Source organism: Nymphaea colorata, chromosome 6 (genome assembly GCF_008831285.2).
Source record: "Nymphaea colorata isolate Beijing-Zhang1983 chromosome 6, ASM883128v2, whole genome shotgun sequence".
NCBI classification, from domain to species: Eukaryota; Viridiplantae; Streptophyta; class Magnoliopsida; order Nymphaeales; family Nymphaeaceae; genus Nymphaea; species Nymphaea colorata.
In genome coordinates this window covers 4,858,761-4,878,869 of record NC_045143.1, presented here as the reverse complement: position 1 = coordinate 4,878,869, position 20,109 = coordinate 4,858,761, and the positions used below count along the sequence as shown (strand labels likewise).

General features: G+C 37.9%; 3 protein-coding genes across 4 annotated transcripts; 1 reads left to right on the top strand and 2 right to left on the bottom strand.

Moving 5' to 3' along the window:
• Window positions 1–3,242: 3,242 nt before the first annotated feature.
• Window positions 3,243–10,851, top strand: LOC116256905 (putative uncharacterized protein YDL057W). 2 transcript variants are annotated; one of them, XM_031633451.2, is made up of 8 exons: window positions 3,245–3,486; window positions 4,376–4,494; window positions 4,914–4,996; window positions 6,184–6,305; window positions 8,096–8,257; window positions 8,659–8,755; window positions 10,022–10,223; window positions 10,443–10,851. In XM_031633451.2, exons 1-8 carry the CDS (start codon window positions 3,306–3,308, stop codon window positions 10,473–10,475), a joined length of 999 nt encoding a protein of 332 aa, XP_031489311.1. In that variant the 5' UTR covers window positions 3,245–3,305; the 3' UTR covers window positions 10,476–10,851. The 2 variants fall into 2 exon arrangements, with proteins under 2 accessions (XP_031489310.1, XP_031489311.1); XM_031633450.2 differs by lacking the exon at window positions 10,443–10,851 and having other exon boundaries at window positions 3,243–3,486; window positions 10,022–10,286.
• A 1,146-nt stretch (window positions 10,852–11,997) lies between these two features.
• LOC116256322 (uncharacterized) lies at window positions 11,998–13,759 on the bottom strand. The gene is made up of 2 exons (XM_031632661.2): window positions 13,321–13,759; window positions 11,998–12,164 (listed from the first exon to the last, which is right to left on the bottom strand). Exons 1-2 carry the CDS (start codon window positions 13,616–13,618, stop codon window positions 12,109–12,111), a joined length of 354 nt encoding a protein of 117 aa, XP_031488521.1. The 5' UTR covers window positions 13,619–13,759; the 3' UTR covers window positions 11,998–12,108.
• A 764-nt stretch (window positions 13,760–14,523) lies between these two features.
• LOC116256392 (GDSL esterase/lipase APG-like) lies at window positions 14,524–19,511 on the bottom strand. Its single transcript, XM_031632750.2, has 5 exons — window positions 18,939–19,511; window positions 18,718–18,848; window positions 15,530–15,763; window positions 15,194–15,449; window positions 14,524–14,995 (listed from the first exon to the last, which is right to left on the bottom strand). Exons 1-5 carry the CDS (start codon window positions 19,306–19,308, stop codon window positions 14,802–14,804), a joined length of 1,185 nt encoding a protein of 394 aa, XP_031488610.1. The 5' UTR covers window positions 19,309–19,511; the 3' UTR covers window positions 14,524–14,801.
• Window positions 19,512–20,109: the final 598 nt, after the last annotated feature.

Below are 20,109 nucleotides of genomic sequence, written 5' to 3'. Positions count from 1 at the left end.
AAGTTTATCTTTTGCAATATAAAAAAAGTAAAGCGTAAATGTTATGGCCTTTAAATCTTTAAATAATTTTCAAAATTTTCCTTAAAAATTTAGAAATGGCAGTTATAATAAATAATAATAATAATTAATTTAATTAACTAAGAAAAAAAAAAGAGAAAAGCCCATGTCCGAAACTCGTAGATGGCGGGAAAAATTACATTGGTAGGAGATTAGCGCCAACAGATAAACAAAAACCAGCGGTCGTTGGGATTTAACGTGAAAATCAAGCCGCCAACAACAGACAGGATGCTTGGATAAAGCTCATAAAGCTTATCATTTTGGCTAATCGCCACCGGGCCGGTTCCGGTCCGACCCGCCCTGGATCCAAATGGTTTAACCAGTTGCAGTATTTAGTCCTTTTAGGCGAATCGGATCTTTTAGGTTGACCTTGTCTTTGGGTCTAATCAGCTATAATAGAAATCAATTATATTCCGATACACCCGACCCGGTTTCCAGAGTGGTACGAGTATGAAACAGAGCGACCTGTGTAATATCCGATCCAAATCGAGTTCGTCTATTGTCCATTTCACTTTAGAGTCCAGCAATGTTACGGAAATTTATGGCCTTGATTTATGGATGCACATGTCTAGATGTAAATGTAAGAGAACCTTAAAGCAGGTAGACACTACGCACAAGGCTTTCAAGTTTTTTTTTTATAGAAAAAAGCACTAAAATTGTTTAATAAAAAATAAAATGGTGTTCATGTTCTATAACACCATATTTCAGGGGCATATTTCAATTTTCAAAACTTTCCTAGAGGCTAAAATAAATCTTTTAAAAGAGCATTTGATTACTTTGGATTTTAAATTGGCGGACTTGATGTGAATTTGATGTGACATGCTTTGATTGACAAGACCAAAGTTTGCGGTAAAATTCATGGTTAATCAAATTAAGGGTTTTTCGTTGAGTTAAAGAATTTAAGGCTGAACATGAGCCGAGTCGAGCCGGAACTCGATCAGCTCAAACTCGACTGGACTAAGTAAGACACGAGCTCGACTTACTCCATTCTATAAAAATGGACACCAATGGTCCCATGCACCCGTCGCATGAAGACAAACGCAATGTTTTACGTCCTAGACTATTTATTTCCGACATATTGCACAGAGCCGTACGCGACAGGCTCTCTTTTTTAAAAGTATTTTACTTCAACAACTTTTCCTTTTGTGGCTGGACCTAGAAGCTAGGGAATAAAGTTCGCTGTGCTGAGTCTTCTCACAAATTATTCTTGCTGTTGTCGTTTCTATGTAGGTTAAATCCAAATAATGGTACCCGTGGAAGAGCCCCAATAAAAGCTAAATAAACTCTGATGTGTAAAATTGTAGTTGGGTATTAGCACTAATATAACAATATATTTATTCATATAGAGTCTTTGCAAAGTCGGGAGACAAATTTATAGTAAGAAATGCATCTTGATTCCAAATCCTTGGCATTCTTCAGTTCAGAAGTCTTAGCTCGAGCTTCGTTTAATATTAAAAAGTCACAAAATGAATTGACATACTTTTGGAGCATAGATCAAATTTGCAATATTTTTAACTTGGGTATAGCGTTTGACTTAAGAGTTGGTTTTGTATTTGATCTTAACTCATGCCTCATACAGTTTTAGGTTTGATTAAGCGTGAGCACCAGGCCGGGCCGTCAGCGGGTACCGGTTACTTGGGCCCGACTCTAGCCCTAACTCGGACCTGAGAAAAAAGGGCACCAAGTGGGCTTGATCGATCATCGGGCCAACTTCATAGCATTGAGATTCGAATCTAACATCGTATCGGAGCGTCGAGATTTTGAGATTTTGTTTAGACAGTAGGACCATTGTGGATTTAAGATCCAAGATTTTCAAATAATTTTTACGACTACTGTTGGGAAATTTTAGGCCTAAACAAGAATGATGTTTGCATCTACACAAGAGTGCAATGTGCTCTTACTGCGATGTTTATGTGTTCATGTCACATATTTCAAGATGACGGTTGCAACAATCAATAGGTATCGCCGAGTATTAAATATATCAGCACTCTCATAACAAAGACGCGAACACACTTTTCCATTCATTAAGGCTATGGTTGGCAGTCTCATTGATCAGAAATCTGCGTTATGTGAAATCGATTGCTAAGTAAACAATGGATTTCATAAATGTGGATTTGTCGTTTGAGATCGACATTACGTTATAAACATTGTTGGTTTGTAACTTGAAAGCGGAGGGATTTGACTATGGATCTAGGGTTTTAAGATCATCGCCAATCTTCAATAGTTTTACAATAGTTTTAGATCTCAGATTCGAGGCTATCAAATATAACTTAATTATGGACAAAATCCATGAAGAAACTTTCATCTACTAATTGTAGATGAGGTTATCTCATGTTATTCCATCCTTCTAAATACTGCAGATTATTTATTTTTTTTATGCATGTTTAGAAATTTAAAAGTTTTTAGTTTTTACACCTCCTTTGAGTTCAATTCAGCATTTTCCCTTGGGCACCAATACTTTTAAAAAATAAAAATTTAAAGTTTATACCATACAATAAATGCTACATTTAAAAAAAAACTGGAATATGCCACATGTCAAATGTTGGTGGGTGACTCAATAGTAAAAAACACAACTAAATGCTCAATAAACCATCATTAAAAATACTATAAACCACCGCTACAACATAAACTGTTTTCAATGCTTCTGTTACATTGCATGGTGTTTTTAGCGACTGTTTTTAAATATTTTATCATCCGGAAATATCCAGAAATCAGCTAACTTTAATTCCCCTGGTTTTTAGGTGGTACATGTAATAAATTTTCTACGAGAAACTGGGTTACGTTGTCGTGATTTAATAATAGAAGCACAATTAACTGTAGGTTTTATTTTTTTTTTTCATTTGATTGCTCTTTCTCGTATAATCTAAACGGTATGTTTGTTCTGTCACAAAATCTCAGCACTTTTAAAGTTTACCAAAAACATAACATAGTAGGCACTGTTCTTTCTAGCTCGATTAATTTTTCATATTATTTTTTTAATGAAAATAATTTAATTATAAAGTATATTTTATATTTAAAAATTTTATATTTTATATTTTAAAAAATATTTTTATTTTAATCAAACCGAGCCTGAGTTCGTCGCCCGAGTCGAGCCGGAACTCAAGTTTCCGGCGTCTAGCCAACTCAATGCCCCAGACGCAAATCAAGACATCTAATGGGACGCATTGGCCAAGCCTCTCCCTCACCCTCACACCATCGTGTAGTCAAGGGAAAACAAAAACAAAATAAAAAAAACTGAAACAGAAATAATGACGTTCGTGTCCCTCCTCCCTCTTCCTCACTGGCAGACGCATCACCATCTCTCTGCCAAACCTGTGGAGTCACTGCCAAAGCCGAAGGTTTTACTTCCCAATCTCACACAACCCCGTCGTCTGACCAACCTCGTCGCAATGGCCCAACAAGCCATCTCCTCCGAAAAGCACGGGCCCGGTAACAAAAACCCTCTTCCTCTTCACACGATGGTGCCTAGTTTCAGCAATTTTCTTCTGTATCTGAGCAATTTTATCTACCATGAATGTGCATAAGAGACGATGTTGGTCTTCGTGGATTTCTTGATAATCTTGGTTACAATGAGATTTTTTTGGTCAGTAGGAGCTAAGCAATAGATATATTAGTTTTTTATCTACCTTCTTGGTTTAGCATATGATATCTGGTGGTGCATGTCATGTCCTTGAAGCTTTAATCAGAAGAACATTGTTATCTAGATGTTAAGAATCTTACTCTTCAGCTTCTCTGTTGGTTTAAATTGATAATTAATCGTAATCTAAGGGGCGAATGTCCCAATCCTCTTATTGAACGAAGAGAAAAAGGACTTAGCGTGGTTGGATTATGGGAATCAACTATACATGCTCGAAAATTTCAGGATGCTGTGAATTAGCGTTATCTAGTTCGTAATGTACTTGAACCAAGGGAATGCTCAATATGTGGTTTTTACCTCTTATGATGAGCTAAGGAGATTGCCCACGACATCGTACGCCTGATTTTTCATTTTCCAAAAAGTGCAAGGATAATGCCCTAACTGGTCCAGACTCCCCCTGCAACCTTTCCATTGATGCTCTTACATCACGTGCATCCTTATGGTCATATTGCTTCAAAGTTCAAAGAGTTGTCATCTGTCAAGTCTAATCTTTGGGTCTCTAATACAGGCGGATCATGGTTTTTCTTCTTTAATCAATCTATTTGGCATTGTATGCTAATTTCTTCAGAGCCATTACCGCTGTGATTCTTATCCTTTGAGTTGCTTGGAAAACTGTACCAGCCTCCATAGATCAAACTTTGTCCACTAAATCTTTGCTGTATTGTGATCCTGGGCTTGCAGTTGTACAACAGAAGAAATTTTTGATTCCAAACAAGAACGGGCACATTCTAGCAGGAGTATTGCATGATGTGGGCTCTGGAAGGCTTGCCGTATTATGCCATGGATTCAGATCAAATAAGGTAGCAAGGAAGAAAAGTCAAATGCAAAAGCTTGCTTCTACGACAGTATGCAAATGGGCGATGTTTATGAAGATGCATTCAAGTGCATTTTAATATTTGTGGGATGCTTTTCAATGCATTTTTTTATCTTCTTTGTTTGATATGATGTCATGATATTGAAAAATTCATTTGATCTCTCAATTATGAGGGAAATGCTAAATTACTAATGACCAGATTAAAACATGCTAACTGCATATAGATGGATCAGTTCATCTCTAACACTGATCAACATAAACTCGTCTAGGTGTTTCATGCCTGGACATATCTATGAAATGTCTGAGTGGCTCATCTACTTAGGATGACAATGGCACTATTTCAAGCTTTCAATGTACCAATGGATAACTTTGATTGAACTTATGAACTCTTGTAATGTATCTCAGGAACAAGAAACACTGCTGAACCTTGCAGATTCTCTAACAAGAGAAGGTATTAGTGCCTTCCGATTTGATTTTTCGGGGAATGGGTAAGTGAAGCTTAATTGGTGGCCCTTTTGGTTTTTAATTACATATTGCTTGTAGATGTCACTATGCATTTTAAGTGTTGAGGTATGCAAAATGTATAGTTCCGACTTCTGAGCCTTTTCAATTAGAAGCACAACATCTAAGTGAAAAGTAGCAATCACTGAAGATAGATGACAAACTATTCAATGGATTAAAATTTAAACATGAAGGACATGGTCCAGTATATGGGAAACAAAAAATCCTTTGGGAAAAAGCACATACATAAAAGGAGGAAAAGCATGTCTTCCAAGCATGAAAGGGCACATTAGATGACCCTAAACACGTGATGGCATGTCATTGACCTGCTCAACCTCAATTGGTGCCATATGAGCCCCATCTCTCGAAAACCTAGATAGGAAGAGAACTCTGAGCCCATGTCTCTTTCTTCTTCCAGATATGTAGCCAGAAGCATGCTTTGGCAGCCACCGAATCACTGGTCAGCAACCTAAATGCCTAATCTGAGGCACCTAGGCACCTTAACAATATTATTGTTTTTGAAATGTTAATGCTAAGAATCTAACTTTTTTGGTTCTTTACAGTATATTATTTGAAGTGGTGGAATTTCAACAAATCTCACTTTCCTACCTTTTCCTATTGCTGCCCTTTCTTCATTTTCTTTTTCCCCACACCTTTTTGTCAATTAGGATCAACTAGGCCCTGCCTAGGTACCCCAGGCCCTTGCCTAGTTCCACCTAGCACCTTTAACTCCATAGTCTTCCAGTCAACACTCTGAAGTTTGTTTACTAACACAAATGTCACTAATATGAATTTTGCTTGCTATAATACAAAACCACAAAAAATAATAGTACAATATCTTAAAAGGGGCACTGCTGCTAAAGCAAACATTACATGATTGCCTAAATAAAAACCGTTTTCAACTTTTCCTACAAAATGCCAAACAAATGCCTTTGATGAATAGGAGCTTTAATTAATATTACAAAAATACTCTTTTTAAACTTTTATTTAGGTACATTATGAAACTTTTTTTGTACTTCTGAATCATATGTAAGTTATGTATTTCACTGTCTCATAAGTTAATGCATATTGAGTTTTGGATGTGTACTGTGTACGTCATGATGTCTTTGTGATGTAGCTTCTGCTGCCTCTTATGTATCTTTCTGAAGACTACTTATGCTATTCTTCATTGCAGAGAAAGTGAAGGTTCATTTCAGTATGGTGGTTATTGGAAGGAAGTGGATGATTTGCGTGAGGTTGTTCTACACTTGTCTCAGGCTAAACAAGAAGTGTGTGCCATTGTTGGGCATAGCAAAGGTAAAGCCTGCATGTACTTATTTCTATCTTCTTCTAGACACTTCCGAAAAACTTATTATAGCTTTTTGTATGAGACCCTTGAGTTGTTGAACAATGTCTGTTACTCCTTGAATGAGATTGGTATTTCTATTGATGCATGCAGCCCAACCACCTAGTGTTCCATTGTTCTGCGTTTTCATGAGTAAGCGTGTGGTTCTAACTGCAGTTTTGTGATTCGCATGTATAACGGGCGCATGGCACGTATGAGGCATTATTGGGTTCCTTTGGATCTCTCTTGGATCCAAATGTTCTTCTTTTGGATTTTTCTTTAGATATACAAAATGGAACAAAGTATGAGTTTCATATCCTTAGGATGTTATTCATTTGTAATATTTTTTTTTGTCAAGTTGTTATTAAGTTTAAATCATTATTGGTTAGGTGGATGATTACTTTATGTCTTGTTTTCTTTTTTATTTGAGATGTCTCATCTAGAACTGGATGTGATGTTCATTTGAATTGTTAGGAGAAGTTGGAAACTTTCTTGTCTTCTCTTATGATTCCTTGCTTAGCTAGTTGATTTCTTTTATTGTGTTCATCCAATTCAAGTTATTTTACCTTCATTGCATTTTTTTTTCTTTCTCATTTAGTTGATCGTAGAGTCTAGGATCAACGAGGTCCTATTCATCGCATCAAATTGGTAGTAGACCCAGGGTTTCCTCGTACAAAAATAGATAGAAGAAAACAAAAGGAGGGAAAATTAAAAAAAATGAAGATTATATGGTTAACATGTTAGAGATGATGCCAAAGCCATAGGCAGACATGGCACCCATGACAAAGACATCATTGCCATAATGAAATGGCTTGATGGTATTGAAGGAAGAATATTGAATTGTCAAAAATAAGTATTGTTGCGTGAAACGGTCACCATGCAAGACAAGGCAAGGGGATCTGTGGATGACACCTTAAACCTGAAGTCAATGATTCCCCCAGCCATTACCTCTTTAATGCAGGCAAGATCCAAGGCCCAACCTACCCCGTCTCTCTTTCTGCTTCCTTTCTTCTTGCATCAAACCCATACCTTGAACCGGGGCATCCCAAACTTGGATTCGTCCCTCTAAAGCTAGAATCCATGTTCATTGATTTAACCCAAGTTCCACCAGATTCATGCTCAGATCAACTAAGTGACCTACCCATGCATATTGAAATCCCAAACATACGGATATGATGCCTGTTGATGAGCCAAAACTAGTTTCATGGAATCCACTCCAACCCTTGTTTGAATTCATATTTCAAGACCCATTACACCATATGCAATGAAGACAAATGGTTGATCAATGAGTAATACTAATGAAAAATTCTATGAGTTCGTTGTTAGCTACTGAATATTTGAATGCAGATTAGACTGGAGACTTGATGATTCTCTACTTCCTAGTCTATGATAGAGGGGCCAGTGTATTTTGAGGACAAGATTTGATCTTGTAGAGCAGCAAGGAAACAAACTATAACTATGTTCAACATCAAGAATGAAAAGGTTGCATGACAGAAACTGCACCAAGAGTATCACATTCACTCAAAAGTCAAAACGAACTAGTGGCTGCATTTTAGTCAACAACTTGCCATGACAAGAACTAGCACCTTGAATTGGTTTATATATATATATATATATATATATATATATATATATATTGAAAATTTTGGGGAATATTTTGACTGTTATATGAATGTTTTAGGAATCAAGTTATTGTGGCAATTGTAGTGCTGCTACTTTTTCTTTTATGTTGGTTGTATTAATACAACAGAAACTCTTGTAGGTGGAGATGTTGTCCTCCTCTATGCATCCAAGTATCACGACATCAGTACTGTAGTCAATATATCAGGTAGATTTGATTTGAAGAAAGGGATTGAAGAACGGTTGGGTAAAGATTTTATGGAAAGAGTTCAGAAAGATGGGTTCATTGATGTAAGGAATAAAGGTAAGATCCAAGGAATAGCAAATGGAAACTCTGTTTCCTAGTAAGCATTTTATAAAATCTTTCATGATAATAATAATAATAATACTAATGGTCTGTACCTTTTCTGATAAGCTTCTTTGGTCCAGTCTTAGTTTCACGAACAGGGAAAATCTTTAAATAGTTAACCAAAAATAGTTCCAAATTAATCATTTAGCAGCAGTATTAGATGGAAATAGACAGTTATTTGTTGGTCTATAAATTGAAAATTGAAAAGAATATTCTACAAGGCTGAAAAGGATCAGAAAGAAAATTTTTTGAACAAATATCTAGTATTGTCACCATGTCACTTCTCCCATGCTGTCTGTCTATTATAGCGTAACATGTTTTGTGAAAGTTTAATTTCATGTTTGTGCTGTTCTTAGGAGATGTTATATTATATCGTGTCACTTTGGAAAGTCTCATGGATCGTCTAAATACTGATGTATTTGCTGCTTCCAAGTCCATCAATCATAATTGCAGGTAAGAACATGTTTACTCGGTTCTTGATATTTCTTGTGTGCGTACATGTCCTTGAACAGCAATTCCAAAAGTGTCCATTTTCCAGCTGATGTCTCAATCAATTTGTCCATATGATGTTTGCTATTACAAATTATTTTTACAGTAACTGTTTAAAAGAAATAAGTTTCTAATAAACTATATTTATTCATGTGGAGACCATCTCAGCTTGTATTTGCAAAGTGGTGGAAGGAATCCTATTTGGTGCTCAAGATTCGGATCATTCAAATTTAGCTGTGTGAACTAAAATGACTATCAGTGCTGGCTGATACAGAACCATAACCTAAAACTAAATAATGCGAAGTCTTAATGTGGCTTCAACCTTCATATTTATGTGTTTAGATTATTTTTGATATGTTTGATATTTTACTCAGCATTGGGAAGCCTACTTGTTATATGGGTAACTCAATTTGAATTCCAGACTGTGAGCTTCATATATACACCCTTCATGCATTTATTTATTGTTGGACTCATTTGGGGAAGTTAGTGAATAATAGATATGGTGCTTCTGTTAGATGTCAGTATTTCCTAAATGAATCAATTAATCTAGGCTAATCTTGCAAGTTGCAGCCATAATCACAAGTCAGTGACTTAGCATTTAATGCCTACAAGAATCCATGCCCTTGATGTCTTTTACTAACGAGACAAAAATTTTCCAGATTCTATACATGAAGATAAAGCTGGTAATTGGTAAACAAGCCAAATGAGCCAAACAGTTCATATTTGGGCTCTGCTCATTATTACAAGCCAGCTCAAGCTCCATTTTGTGTAGACCAGCCACACGTGTGGCATAAGCTGGCTTATGTAAGACATTTTACACGGTTTTCCTTTGGAACAACATAAGTGCTTTAATGTGATAGATATATATATATATATATGTGTGTGTGTGTGTGTGTGTGTGTATGTATATATCAATGTTATATATCTATATCATTATAAAATATCTATTCAAGCCCATAGCTATGAACAAGCCTACTGTACCAAACCGAGTCCAATTGTCAGCTGTTTTGTTGTTTACCAGCTCTATATAGAGCCCTTTTATCTTGTGCTCACCTTCAAAGCAGTTCTATGATAGTTTGCTTCTGAAAGCAAAATTTGTCCATTTTTCTCTTGGAAGGCCATGGTGGCCTACATTAGCACCATTATACCATAGTATAACTATACGTATTTGATGCTATGCAAAAACTTCATCATCCAGTCTATATTAACAACTCTATCTATTTATTCCAGGGTGTTGACAGTTCATGGCTCGAAGGACGAAATAATACCTGTGGAGGATGCTTTAGAGTTTGACAAGCTTATACCGAATCACAAGCTAGTTATTGTGGAACAAGCAAATCATTGTTACACGGCACATCAGTCAGAGTTGGCGTCTATCGTTGTTGATTTCATAAAGGACAGTTGTCAGCCTAAGAAGCCAAGCTCAGAGCAGGTACCATCCAATGCTAGGACAGAAAGGTCATTGTCGTCCAGAATTTGATGTCTATAATGTGGTCCAAATGACAATATTCACCCAAAGAAAAAGGAAATAAGAAAATGATGCAGGCCTTGTCTAGCTTATGTGATCCTGGTATCTTTCCTCAATTTGTTGATTACTTGCTAAACGATACATCATTTATGTTTAGTAAAATTTGCTGTTCAACTATCACAGGTGATGGCTGCCAATGTACAAGTTGAAGATTAAGATTAAGAATTTGCTTCAGGAGGTTTGCATACCAGTTACGCCATTGTTTCCTCACAAGTGTTGCCACCATGCCTACTTCGCTGTTCTTGTGTTGGCCAGTGTTTGCTGCTGCAAACTCTTCATGAAGGATCTTACATTGCATACCTTGGATAATGCTGCTGTTGTTTTCGTTGTGCCCTCATTTCATGTGGTTTTGTGGTTTCACCAAGGAGAAACACCTCTAATATTTGTGTAGGTTGTAATTAAGAACGCAGGATTGTCCATCATTCAACTCTCAGCTTTATAGATTGACAGGTCCTATTATAGCTGAAATGCAAAGGGTGTATCTCCAATGTAATAAATTTCTCATGGAATTATTTATGCTTCAGTTTACTTACACATCGTTGAGGATACTAAAATTTTCAGAGCAGTAAATGCTGAGAGGCGTTTGTGGTTGATCAATCCTGCTAGTGCCGTTTTGACGAGGCATGTGCAGGCAATTTTCGTTGCTCTTTGTCATGACGATGACCACATATTTTGCGGTTAAAAATAAGGTTCCTTCATGAATTCGTTATGAACACCTAGTATTTGGATGGCTGAATGATGCATATAACAACGATTCGCTGGAAGTTTGAATTTTGAGTCTACAGACGCATTTGTACCTGTGATTGATACAAAAACAGGTAACATATTGGGTTTGACAGACGGTGGAACCTGATCGGTTGATGCAAGATTTGTTCTTTCCTGTGTTTTTTTTATGTGTGGATGTTGGTTAACATTAAGTGCTTGAAATTATTACTTTTCCACTAACTTTTAAAGACCCAAGACAGTTTGCCTCAACGGGCATAGTACAGTTGGTGCGACTAGAGTAATATAAAGAGACGTTTTTAGTTTGATAGGCATAAGTGTTATGCCCCAGCGTCTTACATGGTGGGGCATGGTACCTAAGTTGAAAGGATACTTATGTTGAAGGGTGCAGTGGTGTCATTGCTTAAATATTTCTGTTGACCTCAATCTATGGAAAGGAATGCACATTCAGGTACCCACACTTCAACTGCCTCTAGTTTGAAGCCTTCAAGCCTAACCAACTAGCTTGGTGCATGGAGCTTCTGCGAGCTACATTATGTTAAATACGTGACCAGTCCTTTACTTCAAAACATCATCTTTCCACAGCAAATCTGTAGTTTAATGAGTTTTGCCAAAAAACAGCAACGATGCATCCAACTCCAATATTGCATGTACTGATCAAACGAAATAGGTCAAGATAGTTGGCCTTGAGGATGGGATGAAATGACCTAGTTTTATTTCATCAGTAAAGTAGGAAACCAAATCGTGGCTTCAGTTAACCGATATGTCTAAAGGACTGTTATTTGCCAACCACCATGTGCATAGTGCACATAAAAACTCACAAGATCATGGGTTTCTCAAAACAAGCCAAAGGTCGACCAATAACAAGTAGAGGAGGAACACGCTTCGAACAGGTTATCAAGGGAAAACTCGAACCGTGTTCCCTGTAAATGAAAAGAAATCAGAGAAACGAAGATAAGGGAAAAGACAACCCTAACTACAAATTTTGGTATTGGAGAAGAAAAGCATGATTGTAAGTGACATAAAGAAAAGGAAAAATGAAACTTTAGATCGCTCAACTATGCTCTCAGACTACGAATTTTGGTGCTGTAGATGCTGAATTCGTGGTCCCTCCACCATTATCTGCAACAAGCAGCAGAGGACAATTAGGGCAGTTGTTATCATTTCTTCAAACAAAGTTCAACATGTAAAACGTAATTCAAAATTTGATCCACATCACAATTGGCTTAAAAACAATATCCTATAAGAAGTCATCCTAAAGCCTGCATGCAGATATACTATCCCGGAATCAAAGGCATTGGTACTGTGAGGGTGAGCTGTGACAGTCACTGGCAGGCAAAGTTCAACCCTCATAGACGTCAAATATTGCTCAAGTCTAAGCCTAAGCTGCTGGAATACCTTTTGAAGCAAGGAAGACTAACAAACTGTTTCCATAGCCAATTGACCCCTAAATTTCTGATCTTCCCTCCAAGAGAATTGAGGGCTAACTTTCCCTTCAAAAAGTGGTTCAAGAACAGAGATTTTGTAATCTCACTGGTCGACCATTTGCAGAGCCGTCCTTACTCAATTGCTCACTCCGGAAGGGACCTTCCTGCCAATAGCACAGCTTCCTTAGCTGTGATACAAATGGCATGTCAATCATGTTCATCAAAATATGGCCTCGTAACATTGGGAGTAACGATATTCTCCAAGTGCTTATTATGGCCGGAATTGTTGCACATCAGACTGAGAACTGTGCCTCAAATTGGTTCAATTATTCAAAGTTTTAAATGTTCGCCACTCTCCAGCCAGATGGATTAGTAGAAGCCTACGACACATCCTTTCAATCTAAGCATCTTGAACATGAGAAACTAAAGTTTCACATGCAAAGAGATTGAAGTGAATGAACTGATTCCAAGATTGAACAATGAATATCTCGTTTTCCTGTGTTTGTATGCAGATGATTCATATACGAGAGAAGTCTAAACGACAAACTAAAAAAGAAGAAACTGAAAACTCAAAACAATTTAACAGGACACGCGAACAAACAATCGCCTCCTACGCTTCGGACCTACCACCATTAAGATTCTCAGTGAAGAGCGCAAAAAAAAAAAAAACGAAAAGAAGCAAAAACTCACCAAAAACAGGTCGATGAAACTCCTGCTTAATTAAAAAAACAAACAAAAAAAAAAGGAGAGAGAGAGAGAAGTAAAGGACGAACAGTAGGAAGAGAAGACAACACAAATTGGGGAAATGCGGAGAAAATGGGAAGGATACCGAGAGAACCTCAGAAGGTTACCTGGAGAGGAGGAAGAGGGGACTTCGGCTTCGCCGTAGATGGACTTCAGCCCAGGAAGGGAGATGGGGGAGCCAGGAACGGAAGCCTCTCGGAAGAGCTCCTGCTTCCAATGCCACATGATGCTTTTGAGGGTCTTGTTCTGCTTCTGGAGGGCGCCCTTCTCCTCTTGGAGGAGCTCGATCTGCTGCTGCTGCGTCGCCGAGCGGAACGCGAGCGTCCCGAACACCGCCGTTAAACCCACGTGGATGACGTTGTCCGTCTTCCTCAGCCATGCGATCAACGCCCCCATTGCGTCCATCTCCGCCTGCAACTCGCTACCCTCTGATTCGATCGAGAGAGAGAGAGAGGGAGGGAGGGTCTTCGAACGAGCGGGAGCAAGTGGGTGGGTCTTGGCCGGCGTCGACCAAGGCCCAAGCCCGGTTGATGTTCTCCAGAGGCGTTTCCTATTTCAAGAATAAATGTTTTCTAATATTTTCTAATAATAATTTACTTTCGTTATTTTCAAGAATAAATGTTTTCTAATATTTTCTAATAATAATTTACTTTCTGAAAGAATAAATGAGTTCAAAAGAAAAATCGAGCCTCTTTTTTCGGCAGAAAACATCTGTCAAAAACATACTTACCTAGCCTAACTCTGAATCCTAGTTTGTTTGAAGCGTTTTCCCACATTTTTTTTTGTCAAATTCAACTATGACAGACTCCGGAGATTGGGTGAATGAAGAACATGAAAGAAAAATAAGATTGATGAAAGCTCATGTTCCAGGATCGTCTCATGCATGAGAAAATTCAATTGCTGCTCTATCCATGTGATCTCTTTTGACATTGAAGTTCAACCCAATAATTTCTTCTGTTACCAAATACCAATGATTGGAGTACTTTTTTTTTTTTCTTTCTTTATGTTGCCTTGATATATCTTATTGTAATGTCAAGATCGAATCTTCCCTTTATTTCCACCAATGAACTGTGGTCACTGCTTTTCCAAGTATGTGTCAAGTGTTGCAAATGGAGTTTCGAACTTTTGACCTCTTTCAATGTGAAGGTTTTGAGATCAATATGGTTTCCTAAGGAAAACTTCCTGATATTGGTAGTAATACAATTACCATGGCTTCATGATCCCAAAATTGGTGACTACTTGGTTTCTTGCAAAAAGTCTCACAATTGTTCAGAAAAAGCAAAAGGAGAAAAGAGAAATGATAAATAATATACGATTCTCAGGCATCAACAACATTTATATAAGAGCTGAAATATCTAAAACAAACTAATATTACAATTTCATTTGGTAACTGAAACACCATATAAACTCTGCACCAATATGCCAAAAGTTTTTATTTCTTCAGCACTCAAACACACATATAGCAACACTCATAAGAAGAAACAGCAAGCAGCAGCAAGGAGGGTTCTTATAGCAGAATCTATTGGTGCAACAGGGAGGTCTCTTCTTTCTCATTTTGTTTGAAGAGAAACAGGACTGCGCAGATTTCTCATCCAATGAGGGAAATGCCTTGGAGCAAGAGGGCATCGGCTAGCTTCTGGTTTGCTGCTTGTGTTGGGTGAACTGAATCCCAGAATACATACTCACTGGCATTGGAGCATGTTCCAATAGACTTTGGATTGCACAAGATTCCAGTCTCCACAACTCCCGTTCCACAGCATCCCTTTCTTGTTTCAAAAAACCCTGCCATAGTTCCAATAGCAGTGGATGAGTCACAAAATCAACAGAAATTTTGCTCAAATTTTAATCCTCTTATTCAATAGAAAAAGAATAGCATTGTTATCTTCTTGAAGTTGTATATATCATTCTTTTCTCCATATTTTCACATGGTTGCAGAGACATTGTTGATCATTTGGGTGATCACCATGAAGCCAGTCTTACCATTTTTAACGGGATTCTGGACAAGGTCATAGAAAGGCGTGTAGATGTCAAAGATCACAAGCTTAAGGCCACTCAGTTCCTTCTGCAGTGACTGTGCTGCCGAGGTCACCTTCTTGTTGAAACTTTTGGCATCGTCGTTGATCCTTGTCACACAGCCATTGTCGCCAAAACCAAAGAGGGTGATGGCGGCAGGGAGGCATCCCAACGGCGGCAGAGATGTGACCCCAATTCTCCTTGCTCCCAATTCATATAGATTCTGTCATTCATCCTCCAAAAATATCAAGTTCCATGCCTCAAGTACATGCCTTCAGGAATTCAACATAGTTATGTACTGACCTGCACGAATTTACTGAAGATATCAACCAGGAAGTCTGAGTACGCATCTGGAGTGTAGACTTTGTTAAGGAGAGGATTGACATAGTAGTTTTGGACAAAGTCACTGCTGCCAGCACTCAATATATAGACTGCTTCGGAAAGAATGGATGTGGCATTCTCCTGGCCTGCTACGTCCGCTAGCTTTGATTGGTATTCCTTGTAGTACTCCAGTTGCTGTGATAAGGGTATGGCTTTCTGCGGGAAAAACGAAGAAGAAAGAACATGAACATAACATTTTTTTAATCGAGGAAAAGGAAAACAAAACTTGGGTATTGTCACAGTTTCGTCACAATAAATGACTGCACATGCTCAAAGAAAAACGCGCACGGTAATGAAGAAATATTGACGTTGAATATGGTGATATTTATTGTGAATCTGCTGGTTGAATCCTATCTGTGGGGACAGGGGATGGCGCTTCTGCTCGAACATTTATCACCAATTTCTTGTGATAAATGAAGACGTAAGCTATTGCCTTTATGGTGGTGCATGTGGGCTGTCCTCGTCCTTTAGGAGACGAAATCAAGAAACACCAAAATATAGACGTATTGTTTTGGTGCCTGTCTTGAAAGAATCCAGACAGCACGTCGATGCATTTCTGGAAATTGGGGAGAAGAAAGGAAGCATCCAACGCATTTTCTTGTCATTATTTCGGTTTTGGAGCTTTTCATTTGGCGAGAGAATCGATCACACCATTGGTGCCGTCTCGATTATGTTGTCGTCTGTAAAACGAAGACACAGATGTGACGAGAGACGTCTGTGTGTCGATGTATGTGTTAATCGATAGAAGAGAAGACTAATCTGTAAGCGCGCAATTACCGTTTAAGGTAAATAAAAAACTAATTTGTTTGAAATTTATTGTTTTAGACAATACCACCATAAAGGTTATAAAAAAAAAAACAAAAGCCTCAAATGTTATATATATATATATATATAATCATATTATGCTAAGCAGCTGTCAACATAGTTGGCAAATCCGACTCTAACTCGGATCGGCTAAAGATGGGTCATTGGGTCATAAATTTTTATAGTGTATTTTTTTATAAATAAAAATGAGGACAATAAATATGTGAGGACTTCATCTTTGACTTTTTCATCAATTAAAAATGAACAACATGTAATATGAGTATTTGATCGTAATATTTCACAATTCAAAAAAATAACAAATGTATGAAAAAAACATGTAATTAGTTGATGATCACAACTGATTTGATGAGCTCCAATGACTAGACCTGAGCATCAAGCTGGCCTGGCTTTCAGGTTGGCCCAATGCCTGAAACCCGAGCTCAACCAATAGAAAAGTATTTTTTTAAATATAAATATTTTTAAAATATAAAATATATTTTAATAATAATATATATATATAATTTAATAAAATAAAAATAATTTTTATTTGTTATCATCGAATGAAGGCCCCGGCGTATCGGGCCGGCCCAGGCCCGATGCCCAGTTCTACTTTTGACATAGCAAACCGTCAATCCTAACCAACTCGAGGACTCACAACTCAAATTAGCGAGTTTACCAACTATGACTGTCATGACCTAGGTTTTCTGCCTTCTCTTCCTAGTCCTATTTGGACAAGGAAGACCGCTTCCTAAAAGTAAGTGACCATATCCTTACAGATTAAGAAAATCCAAACAAAAGACAAACTTCAAAATACATCTATGTACCATCTTAAACTTTGAGCGAAACTAATGACCTTTAAGAATATATATTGTCTATTTTACTTGAAAAAGGTTGATCACCCAACAAAGTACCAGAGTAAAATTAGTGCATAAGATTCTGATACACGGCAAAAAGTAATATTCTAATTACATCTAAGGTAGATTAATAGAGTTAGTTGTATCTGATTAGTTTAAATCTAGTTAAGAAAGTCTTTTTCAAGAAAACCATTTAAAGGAGCAACTTTGCAAAAGTGAACTGCCATGTGGGTACCTCGCCCTTATTAAACCACCGGCATATAAATTATCATGAATGGCCTGAGCTGAAGGCCGGTTGGTCATTGATCACTCATAGCACCACAACAATCTCTGGGTGCTGAACAGATACAGTAAATGGTAATGGAGAAACGCTGAACAGTAGAGATTTTATATTCGCAGCAATTCTTCTTTTATCGAGAAGTGTGAAGAATCAATTTTGTTAGGTAGTAAGCCTGACTTGAATGCGCTTCATTCAGCCCATGTCAGTCTCTTAAAATTAATAATAACAGTAAAGAGATGTCCTCATTCCTATTAAAGATGCTGTGGAAACAGACAATCATCAATTCTACAAAAACATTGATGAATAAGTATAAATATTCCACATAAAAATGCATTTGAGGCCACTCTTAGATCTAATAATCATGCTATATAAATAGTCCCCATCATCTCCGGCACCCTTTAAGGTGATGGCCGCCATTATGGCTATTAAAGATGATGTTAATGTTGCCGGCATCGTTTTGTAAAGCTTCAGGGATTTGCAAAAACGACGATGGCATTCTTTCTATCATGATTTCTCAGTACAAAAAGTTGACCTATTGACTCGCCATGAAGCAGTGGCAGGAGTGCGGAAACTCTGCCATCGGCTTCCATCACTGTCGCATCATCAGAAAACAAGCAGGCCCACGTAATTAGCGGCTTTATTAGCAAACATTAATTTCTACCATTAATGCCAATAATCTCGAAGCACCAACAGTCGCACTGGTTTGGCAGATCACCAGATCTGATCGCATTCCAGTGCCATTTTGAGAGAAGAAGATGCTGGGAAAATGGCAGGCCGGCATGGTTCAGTGAAATGTTGACAGTATCAGTTTCGATCGTTTTGCAAAAGGACAAAAGAATCAGAATGTGGTGAACCGGTTTTTTTTCTAAAGAAACAAAGAGAAACTCATTGAAGATACTTCAGGAACACAAAAAACCAATGAAAAATCAGAAGTTGCATCGGTAAGAGACCTATATGTGAGAGTGAGAGTGAGAGAGAGAGAGAGAGAGAGAGAGAGAGAGAGAGAGAGCATGTTGTTTGCTAAAACCGTGAGCTTGTCCTCTCTCTAACACCTAACAGAAACATCTAATCCATGAAGTAATGTTGTCTAGAACTGCCTAGATCCTCTCCATCTAAACCAGCGTTCCCCATTGCCCATCAACCAAAAAAGGTTAAAAAGTTTTGGGTCTTACAGATAGTAAAGCAGTAGCATCATAGTACCCAGAAGCAGCAGATGCAAAGTTGGCCCCAAGGAGCAGCTTCTTCCCTGTAGCTTGAGGGTTCAGATATGCCAGTGGAAAGCTAGTGAAGCCCAAGTTCTCAGCTGTCAACAAAACAAGAAACAGGAACAAATCTTTAAAGAAGTAGCAGAGAGTTAAAGAAGCACAACGGTTCCTCACCAACAAGCCCTCACCAGTGAAATCTGTTGCCAGTTTTCCATTGCAGAACCTGCCAGTGGCCTGATGCTTCACAAAGTCCCTTCCATAGGGGGGGAAATCGGCCTTGAATAAGGTGAAAAGATAGTTATTGTTGCCAACATCCACTGCCGAGTCCCCAAATGTTATAATTGCAGGCACTAAGGTTTGTGAAGAACCTGACCTGAAGAGGGCCAAGAAAAGAAAGTACAGTAAGATGGTTAGGTTGGCCCTCATCATTGTTGAAGAAGGAGCTCCTAGTGTTGAACAGAAGAAGTGGAAGAGCAATGAAGGCAAGTTGGGGATGCAGAAGGGGAGGATGGTGAGGGTTTTAAAAGGAGTATGGTCTTTGCAGTTGTTCAGTAGCATTCAAGCTTTAAATTTAAGTGCCTGGTTGTCAGAAGTTCTTGGTAAAAAAAACAGAAATTATGAAAGCTCTTGGAAGTGGTTGGTTTATATCTACCATCTTTAAGGGCCGAGGGGCACCCTTCCTTCTCAAAGGCACCAGTCTCCTTCACATGGGTGATCTCCTAGCTCCATGTCTCTTTCAGAGGCACTCCATGGCTTCTCCTGGTCCAGGTCTGAAAAGTAGTTCAGGTTAAAAGGATTCTTCTCTGAAGTTATTGAAATCGTAAATCTCCAACATAAGAATTTTCAGCTGCAGTCTACAGAGGCTCTGGGAATATCCATTTGTTTCTGCTGCATCAAGCCGGGATTCTAAATTAAGAGTCCTTTTTGTATTTTTGTATTGAAAGCCAGAAAGTTTTTAATTCTCTTTCGTTTTCTATGATTCACAGACACTTTTAAAGGGGAAAGGAACCGAAAAAGGAGGAGCAGGAAAAAAGATTAGTTAACTCTCATTCTCTCCCAAAAAACAAGTGCCACCCCAGTGTCTAGCATCTTTTAGGTCTACTTCTATCAGCTCCCATTTTACCAATGCTTGTAGTTGTTCTAAATCAGACCCCCCATTGGTTAATGAAAAAGCTGGACCCAGGAGAAAGACAAGTAAATTAACGGTAACTGGGATGTCATCTCATGACTTCCCTTTTTGTGAAAAAGATAATTAACTGTTTTTATTTCACTTGTCTATTCATTGTCACGAGAGAGAGATTGAGAGAGAGAAAGAGAGACAGATCACATTAATATCTTTTCTTTCTTCATTTAACCTTA

Coding starts and splice junctions, on each gene's coding strand:
- LOC116256905 (XM_031633450.2), top strand. CDS start 3,306: ATGACGTTCGTGTCCCTCCTCCCTCTTCCTCACTGGCAGACGCATCAC. Junction 3,487..4,375: donor CTCCGAAAAGCACGGGCCCG/GTAACAAAAACC, acceptor CTGGGCTTGCAG/TTGTACAACAGAAGAAATTT. Junction 4,495..4,913: donor ATGGATTCAGATCAAATAAG/GTAGCAAGGAAG, acceptor AATGTATCTCAG/GAACAAGAAACACTGCTGAA.
- LOC116256322 (XM_031632661.2), bottom strand. CDS start 13,618: ATGGACGCAATGGGGGCGTTGATCGCATGGCTGAGGAAGACGGACAAC. Junction 12,165..13,320: donor CCCCTCTTCCTCCTCTCCAG/GTAACCTTCTGA, acceptor TGCTTGTTGCAG/ATAATGGTGGAGGGACCACG.
- LOC116256392 (XM_031632750.2), bottom strand. CDS start 19,308: ATGCTACTGAACAACTGCAAAGACCATACTCCTTTTAAAACCCTCACC. Junction 15,764..18,717: donor ATGCTACTGCTTTACTATCT/GTAAGACCCAAA, acceptor TTTTTCCCGCAG/AAAGCCATACCCTTATCACA. Junction 15,450..15,529: donor TCTTCAGTAAATTCGTGCAG/GTCAGTACATAA, acceptor GATGAATGACAG/AATCTATATGAATTGGGAGC.